The sequence below is a fragment of the Setaria viridis genome, chromosome 9 (genome assembly GCF_005286985.2).
Source record: "Setaria viridis chromosome 9, Setaria_viridis_v4.0, whole genome shotgun sequence".
Lineage (NCBI taxonomy): Eukaryota > Viridiplantae > Streptophyta > Magnoliopsida > Poales > Poaceae > Setaria > Setaria viridis.
The window spans coordinates 16,431,001-16,443,503 of record NC_048271.2 but is presented as its reverse complement, the minus strand read 5'-3'; the positions used below and the strand labels follow the sequence as shown (position 1 = coordinate 16,443,503).

The 12,503-nt window shown below is 48.7% G+C and overlaps 2 protein-coding genes across 2 annotated transcripts; one reads left to right on the top strand and one right to left on the bottom strand.

Annotated features, from left to right (window-relative positions):
* Nucleotides 1-395: 395 nt before the first annotated feature.
* LOC117838656 (malate dehydrogenase, cytoplasmic) lies at nt 396-5,141 on the top strand. The gene is made up of 7 exons (XM_034718771.2): nt 396-555; nt 2,796-2,954; nt 3,051-3,226; nt 3,744-4,021; nt 4,112-4,247; nt 4,332-4,443; nt 4,788-5,141. Exons 1-7 carry the CDS (start codon nt 513-515, stop codon nt 4,880-4,882), a joined length of 999 nt encoding a protein of 332 aa, XP_034574662.1. The 5' UTR covers nt 396-512; the 3' UTR covers nt 4,883-5,141.
* A 3,925-nt stretch (nt 5,142-9,066) lies between these two features.
* LOC117835358 (transcription factor MYB30) lies at nt 9,067-11,468 on the bottom strand. The gene is made up of 2 exons (XM_034714720.2): nt 10,935-11,468; nt 9,067-9,845 (listed from the first exon to the last, which is right to left on the bottom strand). The coding sequence occupies exons 1-2, from the start codon at nt 11,195-11,197 to the stop codon at nt 9,254-9,256; spliced, it is 855 nt and encodes a 284-aa protein (XP_034570611.1). The 5' UTR covers nt 11,198-11,468; the 3' UTR covers nt 9,067-9,253.
* Between the last annotated feature and the right edge of the window lie 1,035 nt (nt 11,469-12,503).

Below are 12,503 nucleotides of genomic sequence, written 5' to 3'. Positions count from 1 at the left end.
GCAAAGCTGCTTCGGTCCTGTAAAACAAATTCGCAAGAAAACTGCAGAAATCCATCGAGCTCCAGCTTGCCGAAGCAGCCACGTTGTCCAGCTGACAGCGGCCCCCACCTCCGCTTCTCCCATCCAGATCTCATCGCCGAACTGCAAAAACCAAAAAGCCGTGGGCGTTGGGCCAGCGCCCACAGGCCACAGCGTCATGGCGTCACGTACACTGCTCGCAAGCCGCTTGCCTAGGGCCCACCGACTAATCGGAAAGCACACTGACACTGACGAAAGGCCCCCGCCTCTCTCGGGCCTACTGTCAGTTGCTGATTAGCTGTTGATGTAATCATCAAAGCGGGTGGCAACGGATTGCCCATGCCTCCCCGTCACCACAACGTTGTTAAATAGTGGCCATCCATTCTCGCGTCCCCTTCTCTATCTCCTAGTCACCGCCTCCTCCAAAGCCACTCCCAAACCCCCGAGCTCCAGAACCTTCTCGAAGCTCCCCGGCGCCACCTCCACCAGCTCCGATGGCGAAGGAACCGATGCGCGTGCTCGTCACCGGCGCCGCAGGTACTGCGCACGACCCTTCTTCCCAGTCCACGTAGTACCCGGTGTCGTCTTTGTCCTGGCCGGCTCGGATCTGGCCTAGTGAGCACGAGCCCGATCCGATCCGATCCGATCCGGTTGGGTTTAGAGTGTCGAAACTCACTGGATCTCAGTTTTTATCGCTTGATCTGACGGGGTTTAGGGCTTTAGGGTTGACGTGTAGAATTGTCAACCAGTGGAAGAGCTCACTGTCACCGGCTCTGTTCAGTTGGTGAAATTTGACCACACTGAGGTGCTTGCCCGATCTGATGTGTGCTGTTGGGCTTGGTGGGTAGTCAGGGTAGATCTCAGGTAGCCACTCGATCTGATATGGTTTAGTGCTTTGCGGGACTTGCTGTCTCAACTTGTTGAGCTGCTTACTATTCGATAGTTTGATCTTGAGCTGCCAGCTGCGATCTGTAGTCTAACTTTTTAAAAAGTTTCGGGATAGTAGCATGATCTGATGTGGTTTAGGGATTTGGAGTGAGTGGTTACACTTACACCAAACGAGTGGATCTGATGTATTACATCCTCTCAGATGATCTGGTGGGACCTATGTTATAGAATGCATGGGGTTTGCATGCTAAAACTTGCATGAATAAATGGCCTGTGTGATATAATCACTGCCCAGATTGATGTAACATTTTAGCTGGTCAGATGTCTTAATCATATAATATAATCAGTCAATCTGCCTTAGTATTCACAGTGTAGGTGTATGTGTAGGCATCCAAGCTGCTTTTGTTTAGGCCCCATAATTTGCCATGCCTAATTGTTTGGCAATGTCTTGACTTGTCCACTCAGTTGTAGCATGATATCCCAGTTCTTGCATTTCTATTATCATGACAAGCGGGAGTAGCAAAAATGTAGATAATTCTGCTCATTATCCATTTCTTTAGGTTATGCATACAGTAGTTATACAATTGCAGAACATGCTTGGTAATGTTCTTGTCCGATGGAGCTATTCTGATATGCATTTACCACAATACAATAATTACTGTCTGCTGCTTGTGTTGCCTTTCATGGTATTTGAGCTTATCTCCAATGCATATTTGCTTTGAGTTCCACTTTATTATACTTCAACAGTGATGGTGGCCTTTCCCCCCTCACACTCTGATACCATGTTGGATGGTATTTGCGATTTTTTTAATAGTTGTCATATTTCTCCAAATATATATCAACAATAAAGCATGTGCGTCCATGTAGCATAATAGAATGAGAAGCAAGAATATATTCTGGCTTTTAGGTTTTCCACATGCTATGATTCGAAATAGTGTCATATTCTGTATGTGCATGGACGTGCACATGACTCTGTTCAGCAGATGGTGCAATGGATGCTGTATGTAGATATTCATGCCTACCAAGTACTTCATTACTTGTACAACTCAATTGGTTTTCAAGTAAATAAATTTATCATGAAAAATTTATCTAGCCAATCTGGGGGTGTTCTTGGCTTCTTGTGATATAGATATGTTGAACTTGGATCCAAAACATTGCTTCAGATTTCCCTCCTGGGATATGTATGAGATTTTGCCCACTACGATCTTTTTAAGTCGTAACCAAATGTAATGTGATGAGCATGGGCATGAGGGAGATTGATCAATCTCAATTTGAAGGAGCATGACAAAAATTTGGTGCAGCGTGCTGGGGCTGTCTACTAACGAGTCACTAAAGATTTTCTGGCTTAGTCTAACATTTGAGTGGTCCTCTATTATCTGATCTCACTTTCCATAGTAGGGATATTGGTATATTTGTATGGTTTGTGGTCTCTTGTTCATGAAGACATTGTAAGATGTGCAGTTAGGTTAACCCAGCAGGGGTAACGCTACCTTTCTTCTACCAAATCCTGGGATTAAAAAAGCTGGAAATGATTGGCTGGGTGCAATATATCAGCTAATGAAAACCTGATGAATGTAGGGGTTAAGTGAAACTAACTGGAATTGTCAAGTAGGTTTTTGGGTGAATTTTCCATTTGCACAATGGTTTACATTTTTATTCATGGAAAGGTCCCACATAATATCATCTGAAAAGGTTGTTTACTGGAAACGGAGCAGAATCAGCCTGTAGTTGAATAGATTTTATTTCTGAGGAGTTAGGATTACATAATCACTCACTGTTGCCACAGTAAAAGTAATTTATACAAAGTGACAATTGAAAACTAGTCTTTCTCTTGATTCGTGCTAATCTTTATGAGGCAATGTGAGCTAATTTGTGTTTTTGTTGGATAGGGCAAATTGGATATGCGCTCGTCCCCATGATTGCTAGGGGAGTTATGCTTGGTGCGGACCAGCCTGTTATTCTGCACATGCTTGACATTCCACCAGCAGCTGAAGCTCTTAATGGTGTTAAGATGGAGTTGGTAGATGCTGCATTTCCTCTTCTTAAGGGTAAGCTGGTTTGCTTTTATAATCCTTTTGAGAAAGTGCTGCCTCTTCTATGTGAATTGTCTTTCTTGCTTGTGTTTAAACGTTGGTAAACTATAGGAGTCGTCGCGACAACTGATGTTGTGGAGGCCTGCACTGGTGTGAATGTTGCGGTCATGGTTGGTGGATTCCCCAGGAAGGAGGGAATGGAGAGGAAAGATGTTATGTCGAAAAATGTTTCAATCTACAAAGGTCAAGCATCTGCCCTCGAAGCTCATGCGGCCCCCAACTGCAAGGTATAGGCTGCATCTGCATCATATACACCCTTCAATTTTTATAGTAGCTGTCATCATGCACTTAATTTTGTCAAGGTGGTGATGCACTGTCATCTATCACACTGGGTTCAGTCATGTAGGTTGTCCACTTCAAAAGAAACTTAATCTCAAACTACATATAGGTGGAAGAGGGCTCATTATTGATGTGATCCATCGTCACCACGCACTGAGTCTAGTCATTTAGGATACATTGTTGTCATGTGATTTAATCATCTGGGTGGTGATACATTCATAGTGCACTCTACGGCCACTATGAAATGGGCTTACCCAATTTTATCATTTTATGAGCTTGAATGACCGTGATTATCTGCATTGCCTTGTACCTTGACAAGTATCCTCAATAAAATGTGAACTCAAATGATCTATCTAAATTTCAGTTATTATGTACCCTTGTTTTTCGGAGGAGCCATGTCTGCTTCATTATGTTTCTTTGCTGTTTCTACTTGTTGATTTGCAATACCTTGTCTGTGCTCTGCAGGTTCTGGTTGTTGCCAACCCAGCAAATACCAATGCTCTTATCTTGAAAGAATTTGCTCCATCTATTCCTGAGAGGAATGTTACCTGCTTGACCCGTCTGGACCACAACAGGGCTCTTGGCCAAATTTCTGAGAGACTTAATGTCCAAGTCAGTGATGTGAAGAATGTTATTATATGGGGTAACCACTCATCCTCTCAGTACCCTGATGTTAACCATGCCACAGTGAAGACTTCCAGTGGAGATAAGCCTGTTCGTGAACTTGTTGCTGATGATGAATGGTAAATCTCAAATGCCACAATTTATGATATCGGTGTCTGTTTCTATTTCCTGGTAGATAGGAACTGATGGTCGCCCTTTCTTTCTAACAGGCTAAATGGGGAATTCATCACGACCGTCCAGCAGCGTGGTGCTGCAATCATCAAGGCAAGGAAGTTCTCCAGTGCTCTTTCTGCTGCCAGCTCTGCTTGTGACCACATCCGTGATTGGGTTCTTGGAACCCCTGAGGTTAGCTTCAGTGACTTGGACCCTCTCGCTTCTATTGGTTTTGAATACACACTAGCATCAACACCTTCATTTCTTTGGTTGTAGGGAACATTTGTTTCCATGGGTGTGTACTCTGATGGTTCGTACGGTGTGCCTGCTGGACTGATCTACTCATTCCCAGTAACATGCAGCGGCGGTGAATGGAAAATCGTTCAAGGTATGCTGCTGTTGTAATCTTTCCAGCTGTTTGGTGCCTTGTTTGTTCATACAGCATCTTTCTGGTTAACTGTGTTTTGGATAGCTGGATGGTGTAGTTTCTCCCCTAGCCTTTGGTGTGCGAAAATCTGCATTCTGCATGTGTAGTTATTTTGGCCTAAAGGATTTCAGGGAGAGAAAAACTTGCCATTAATATGGTAGGAATTGGGTATGTGGCCCTAGGCCATTGTTCAGGGCTTCAGTCATATTGTTTTATTGTAGATTACAGTTACAATGCACCTAGTTTCCAAAAATCCCTGAGTTAAAAATTTCCAAGGTGCCTGATCTTTTATCATGTCATGGTAGGCCTCCCGATCGATGAGTTCTCGAGGAAGAAGATGGATGCTACCGCCCAGGAGCTGTCCGAGGAGAAGGCGCTCGCTTACTCATGCCTCGAGTAAACTTTGAATAGCAATTGCTACACCTATGCTTTGAATAAAGAAACTCCAGCTTCGTTCATAGATTCCCTCACCCAGAACTGCTGCACATCGAGGTGCAGGTGCGTTGCTGGCTTCGCCCAGCGTGTATGAGGCTTGTAGCTCCTTTTTTGCCTGATTTGCAGGACATTTATTGAAACCCGCAGTTGAACTGCTTGACCATCTGATGGAAGTGGAGCCATGGTTTTGTTGCTCCCGTGATGAAGGACCCTATTTAGGCCCAGTTTGAATTCCGTGGAATTTTTACTGTTTTTATTACAGCGGGACTTCTTGGGCGAAATTCATTGTGTTCCAAACGAAGCTTCAATCAGTCCTTGCTCGCCGCCGCTAAGCTGAACTGAATCTTGAGAGATGTATTTGATCTCGTCGGTTGCTTTCGGCAGATGTATCGTCGACTCGAGTGCGTCCCCGCTTCGCCTGCTGTCCTGGGGCGATGACCGACCAGAGTCGGACATTCTCCTGGATGCTCATCTTGTTTTACTCGATCTGATAACTTGAACTTTGAGCTCAAGTTGCCAGGTTGGATGAAACAAAACAAATCTCTGGTCAGAGGGCAACTTGAAGTTTGGGTTCTCCTGCTCGAAGATATTTAACTGATTCTGGTCTCTGATACTGTCAAGAAATGCTGCTGGTAGCCCCAATGCTTTAACTAATCGTTCATCAGCCCAACATGCTTAGCATCCAGGTCGTGTGCATCCAAGTCCAACGGTTTCCCTACCAGCCTTGACCTCCTCACGGTAGCCGCCACCATCACATCTTCGCGTCCCAGGGCCAGGGGACAGGGGAGTAGAAGCTGCGTGTGCGGACTCTACACATGCCAGATTGCCATCGCGATCGTCGACACAGGCGTCGCGGTCGCCTCCGGTCGTCCGCCAGCACTACAGCGGACTAGTACTAGCGTCTAGCGACGGAGGCGGCTCGCGTGAGCCGCCGCCGCCGCCGCGATAGCTGCAGTGCAGCGTGCATGCGCGCTGCCTGACGGCTGGAAGGAAGCACGTACGGATGCGATGGATCTGGAGCCGTGGCGCGACTGAGCGAGCCGTCTCAGCAGCTCGATGCGTATGCAACTGTGCAAGCACGGTCAGAGCTCGGACCATTCGCCAGCTAGTCAGCAGCTACGCGCCTACGCGTGCATTATTGAGAGTTTCAGAGTCGCTGTGGTTGCAGAGGAGGAGGATAAGCATTGGTGCATGGCTAGTTGGCTACCCGGCGAGCGACACCGACGTCTCCGTCGCCGCCGCCGCCCCGCCGCAAACCAGAGACAGCAGCAGCAGCCTGGCCGGCGGCTCGATGGCGTGAGCAGCCACGCGCCACCTGTCCCTGCCGCGTGCGCCGCGTGCGCCACGTGCGCGCGCGACGGTGCCGAGTCCCTCAGCAGGAACACACACGCATCTACGGAAGCGGAGAAGACGAGTCGCGCCGCGCGCTGGGCCGTGCGTGCGGAGCGTGGAGCTAGCTATAGCCGTGTGCCCGTGTGTGGACGCAACAGGGAGGCGCAGGATGCCATGACATGACCGACCTATCTCAGCCATGGACCATTGACCGGCGTCGCCCAAGTAGAAGTAGGAGTAGCTAGCTAGTAGGCCGAAATCGGCGCCAAAGACATATCTCTACGTGCCAGCGGCGCCCTGCTTACCTGTAATAGCTCGCATCATCAATAGGTGCTGCAGGAGTATGGAAGATGCATTGCATGCTCTTGTACACGTTCGGCCGCCATGGACCGTGTCATCAACTGTACAATGACGTGCACAAGTTTGAAGTTCCTGTACATATCCTTGACTGGCCCATTTCTTTTTTTTCTTAAAAGAATCTGTACAGCTATTTCGACAAAATATCCCGTGCAAACCACGTCTTCGGTTGGAACGTGCCTGAAAACACTCTTAAGAATACAATTAGAAGTTTTCAGAGAAAAAAAACTTTTGCGACAAACTTGTAACTATGTTTTTCAAGAGAGTTTTTACGTTTCCGTCAAGAGCTGATTTGCACTAAATATTTTCTCCAGGACAACCAAGTCCTGCCACAGCGTCAGTTCTTGCACGGAGCCTAGTCTGCCCCGTGTTCACGTCATGCTGTTGCAGCAGCGAGTTGATTCAGACGACCTAGCTTAATCCGTGGCAGTTTATTGCCCCTACCGCGGCTGTTATATTACTTGTGCGTGATATCATCTAGCTTTTGACTGAGCCAAATTCTACCGGGGCTTGAAACACACACAAGAGGTGGAAGCTAGCAGGCAGCTGGGTCAGCTCTGCTTGGACGTCCGGGGCGTTGATAAACGGTATGACGGCTTCACATTGGTTTTTCTGAGTTGCCTGATGACATAGCCCTACACGTTTTCACATCATCTTTATTTTGCCAGTTCTTCCTGATTCTTCTGGCCTTCTACGGCGGTGGTGCCAAAAGTATGTCGCATACCTAGCTTCGGAATGCTGAACGTTCACATAAATTTGGGGTGAATTCTATACAAAGGTCCTACGTAATTCATTATTTCATTTGTTAACATATACACCAACTTGATAATGACAACCGTGACCGTTGAACCTTTTGCAGAAAGGCCCAATTTGCAAAAGCGAAAGGATATATAGATGGGAATCTAGCAGTCCTTGTTTGCTGCATGGCTCACTCAAAAGATGTATGAAACATGAAAATGTCCTTTCATGTCTTATTATCGGGGGGGGGGGGGGGGGGGGGGGGGGGGGGGGGGGGGGACGGGACAACATGAGATCTCAGATGTATGAAACTGTGACCTAGCTTTTTCTGTCCCGTTAGGCTTAGAGCTTCATGCCTGCAGCTACGACTTGAGGCGCCGAATCTAGAAAGTGACAAAGTCCAAGGTAAATTCTCGACTTATTAGCACCTAACGGCACTTGATACGTTCACTTTAGTTGCCTTGTGAACCCAAACATCGCAAACTTCAACTAGCTAGATCGTTTGACTGACGCGGTCAACCGATCGAATTCGGTCCAGTTCGCTAATCGTAGTGGTTTAGTTAGCCTTTTGTTGCAGCTGACACTTCGCGTTCAGAATCCGCCAAACATTTGAAATGTTCAGTTGCTTTCGGTGAATTAAAAGCATATGTCCACCCAGCTTTGAGACTTCTGAAATAACGTCTCTGCTGGTACTTTGCAAAGATTATATATCATTTGTAATATATATTTCTTCGACAGTTGCAGCATCCATACAGTGTTTTCAAGAAACAGAAGCATCCACATATAGATTTTTTTAGATAATTAGATGATGATTGTTCCGGCTTCGTAGCCAAACGCTATACGACCTAAATTAAGGAAGAAATTTATTAACGCACAAAACATCTTAAACATAACCAATCGGAGAACTAAATTACAATTCATGATATCTCCAGACTCCAGCGCCGAGCATCGAAAGACCGTATTGCCTAGCAAATCGTTGTTGCCCCGGTCCACATGTGTAAATTTGGTTTTCCGATCTCCCTGTTTAATCCAACTAGTAAAACCATGAACATTCGGAGGTGGAGCAATAAGATCAAAGACAATGTATAGCACGTCACAGAAATTTGGTATAACTGCATCCAAAAAAGAGATGGTGAATGTTTCCACAGAACTATACAAAACTGCATATTCTGCTTCCATTCCACACTGTATGAGACAACCTCTAAGTAGGCTAGTAATATAACGATATGTTCCTAAACGAGACGATAAGTAATTTGTCTTCAGTTGTTCGAACCGTGAATTCTTCCTTGTTTTACGCGTTTTTACCTGGCTCTGGACGCATAGACGCGCAAGGGCTGGAGGTACAGTGAGGCCCATTTTTCTGCAGTCTGCACGCATGCGAAAAACATGGGTGCCATAGCCCCACAGTGCACCCAGCTCTATCACAACTAAATTTCATTCCGCCAAGGAACGAGTTAACCATGTGCTGCAACGGAAAGAGTCACGATCGGTACAATGAACTGTGACAAGTGTGGTATTCTGAAACGATGCCAGGGACTTCTTAGTTCAGTGCTAATTTTGCAGGTCATTTGTTTTTCTTGCCCAATACATCGAATCTGGGTTTAAGGCAATTAATTTGTCAAGGCTGAATGGAAAAACATAGGGAAGGTAAATTTTATGTCATTTAACCGGTGTGGCCATCTCATTTCCAGGATAGATGTGCACTGTATCTGATTCGCCAGCTAAAGAACAAACGAAATGTCGCTAGTATTCTTTTTCTAAGAAGGGTGAAATCACCCGATCGAATTTCCCAACATTTTCTCATCGCCGGAAAATGGGAAAAGAGACAACAGAAAAAAGAGAAAGAAAAAAAAAGCATGGTTCTAATCTTGCACGGTGGCAGCTAAGCTCGATTCTGCAATGGCTGTTGTTACAAGACGCTCAAGTCCCTCATGTCGCCGGCCTCCAGCAGCATCTTGAGCCAGAACTCCATGTCCTCGTCCCTCGTGGACAACGACGGCGGGCCCGCGAGGCCCAGCTCCTCGTCCATGGCGCCGAGGCCCATGTCTACCACGTCCGGCGACGACCAGAAGCTCTCGTCGATGGGCGGGAACTCGGCCGAGCTGAAGCTCTCCATCTCCATCTCCGCCTTGGCGGCGCCGGGCTGGGGGCTCGCGCTGGTGGTGGCCGCGTTGTCGCCCGACGACACCGCCGCGGTGGACTCGGTCGCCGTGGAGAACGTCGTCTCGCCGCTGCTCACGCTGCTCGACAGCCCCGGCGACGCCGTCGTGAACGGCTGCTGCTCGCTGCTGTCCGAAACGGCGGCGGCGGCGGCGGTAGCCTTCTTGGCCGCGGCAGCGGGCTTGCTCTTGCGCGCCTTCTGCTGCTTCGGCCGGCCGCCGCCGGCGGCGGCGGCGTTGGCCTCCGCGTCGTCTTCCAGGCGCTTCTTGATGTGGGTGTGCCACACGTTCTTGATCTCGTTGTCGGTGCGCCCCGGCAGCTGCGCCGCGATCGCGGACCACCTGCGTTGCCACGTTAAATTCAGCTGTCAGCGCCAGCAGGAACACGACGAGCAGAAAACAGTTCACATACACACGGAAATAAATAAAAAAAATCTGCGCGATGCAATGCAAGCCTGCAAGATTGTGATTGTGATGCCGCAAAGATTTGATTCCGTGAACGTGCAGTGTAAGGTCGTTTCGAAACACTCTCAAGAAAAGTATAGAAAACAACTCCTCCTTGCCAAGCTCGTGACTAGTTTATGGAGGGAAAAGAAAACTTGTTCCGGCATTGAATTCAGAGACTGGGGTTCTCATGTGCGCTGAAAGTGGTAGGATGGATGCGGGCTCAGGAGCCAGGACATCCTTGGGCACCGCATCCCACTGCAAAAAATTTTTTGGAAGATAACATCCCCACCAGCAATTCTCCCCCATAATCTATGCCATGCTAAGCAAAAATTTGACACTGCACATGCACCAGGCAGGGGTGTGTGGTCCAGGATCGGAGCAGTTGCTGTGCAAGTGGTGAACGAATGGCAATGTTGCTGCACTGCTAGTCTGCTACCGCATCAAGCGCAGGATTTTCATATGAGGCAGGAGAGGCCAAACGAGATGGAATCTCTGGCGACTTTGATGGCCGGGATTGGTTAATCTGCAAGTGGGGTGCTTAGGCTAATCGCCGGAGCTTTTGTCCTCTCTGGCCCTCTTGTGGTGGAGGATAAGTTTATGGTTTCGAGGCGGCTATGGCCATGGCCGCCGAGCAATGATAAAGCCGTACGAAAAAAAGCCTTGAAAAGATGATGCAGAGTATCTTTCCCATCTGAGCCACTGTTGGTGCCTGCAGCGCAGTAGGGCCCACCCGGCAGGCTTTTTTATGCCCCAGAAAGAAATGCTTTTATTTTCTTTTGATTTGCGGAGAGAAATAAAACACAAAAATTGTAAAAGCAAATTTTCCTCATACAAAAATCTAAGCATATTTATTTTTGAGACGGAAAAAAAAGGGAATGGGAATCAAAACCGGAATATGTGGGGAAAATGGATAAGCAAAAGACCAGAAAGAAGAAAAAACAAGAGAGGGGAATGGAAAGGAGGTGGCGGGCAGCTGGTGCTGACCTGTTGCCGAGCTCGAGGTGGAGGCGAACGATGAGGGCCTCCTCGTCGGCGGAGAAGTTGCCGCGCTTGATGTCCGGGCGGAGGTAGTTGATCCAGCGGAGGCGGCAGCTCTTGCCGCAGCGGAGCAGCCCGGCCTGCCGGGGCAGCGCGCGCCAGTTGGGGTGGCCGTGCTGCCGGATGTAGGCCACCAGCCGCTGGTCCTCCTCGGGGCTCCACGCACCCCGCCGCAGCCCCTCCTTCTCGCAGCACGGCGCCCTCCCCATCGATCGGCTCGGCGACGGCGGCGATCGAGAGCTGGCCCCGGGTGGAGTGGGAAGGGGATCTCTCGCTCGGGACTCGCGGGTGCTCCGGGGGCGGGGGAGGAGGAGAGTGGAGCGGCGGAGGAGGACGACGGGGACGGGCTGTCCCCGGCGGGGGGTATTTATGGTAGCAGGGGCAGCAGGAGCAGGAGGGGAGGGGGAAGCGAGCGAGCCGAAGGATGGCAGGGGCAGAATTAGAAAACGTGGGGCGAAAAAAAAATGGCGAGACGCGACTGCGCGTACGCACGCGCGCGCACGCTTTGCGTTTTGTAGCCTTCCGAGCTCCTCTTCGCCGTGCGCCTGCCTGCCTGGCTGGCTGGCAGTGGGCCCGGCCCCGCGCTGCAGTGCTGCGCGTTGGCCGCAGCGTCGGACTCATGCCGTGGAGTGTGGAGCCCACCCCGTCTCTTTTCTCTCCTGAAGGAAAAGGAGCTGTGGAGTTTTTCTTTCAGAGAGGCTTCTCAGAAATGGGGGTATCGGGTGGGGCCCGCAGGGCCGGGAGGGATGGACAGGGGGTAGGAGAGGAGTGGGCGTACGGGATTGATTGGCTCGGGGATTTTCTGTGACGGCTAACTCTGGGGGTGTTGGGGGAGACAGGGTCTAGGAGAAGAGGTTTTACTATGTCAGTCATCACACAATAATGGTACTAGCGGTGCCGTCACGCTGGTTGTGTAGCTTGGCATGACGTAAGTGTTGGCGACTAGATACGCGTGAGATGAGGAGTAGTATGTTTCGTAGTGTTTTCACACTAGTGATGTAATAGTGTCTAAAGAAACTCACCGGGCACCGGTCATACACCGATAAACTTAACAGTGATCTTTGTCGTGTTCTTTTCTTCCACGGGTGATGTAACAGTGACTTTAGCAAATCGCTCACTATAGGCTCGTAAAGACAAACGACGATCTTGCCAAGTGTTTTCCTACCACTATGTAATAGTGGTAAAAAGTAAACAGTCGACCGAGTACATTATTTGTATTCATTTCGTTAAAAGAAGCGGTCGCTTGACCAGGTTTCACCATAGTGTAGTTTATAAGTAGGGTTACGTGTGACGTTTCCAAAATTTCACATTCACACCGGGCAAGGAGTTATCATTTGCTGTCAGCCAGTATAGGTAATTTCATGGTGGAACGGGACATGTAACCGTACCTTTACCATGTCAACCATTTACAAGATCCAGCCAGCCAGCCAGAGCATCATCCTTTATTTTGATTGGTTTTCCAGCCATATGCCCATGTCACACTCCCACTAGGAAAAGATGACAACACCACGCATT

Bases quoted from the DNA above. Each gene is read 5' to 3' on its own strand.
- LOC117838656 (XM_034718771.2), top strand. From the start codon at position 513: ATGGCGAAGGAACCGATGCGCGTGCTCGTCACCGGCGCCGCAG. The intron at 2,955-3,050 runs GTAAGCTGGTTT...GGTAAACTATAG, and splicing joins TGCATTTCCTCTTCTTAAGG to GAGTCGTCGCGACAACTGAT. The intron at 4,022-4,111 runs GTAAATCTCAAA...TCTTTCTAACAG, and splicing joins CTTGTTGCTGATGATGAATG to GCTAAATGGGGAATTCATCA.
- LOC117835358 (XM_034714720.2), bottom strand. From the start codon at position 11,197: ATGGGGAGGGCGCCGTGCTGCGAGAAGGAGGGGCTGCGGCGGGGTGCG. The intron at 9,846-10,934 runs GTCAGCACCAGC...GTGGCAACGCAG, and splicing joins CACCTCGAGCTCGGCAACAG to GTGGTCCGCGATCGCGGCGC.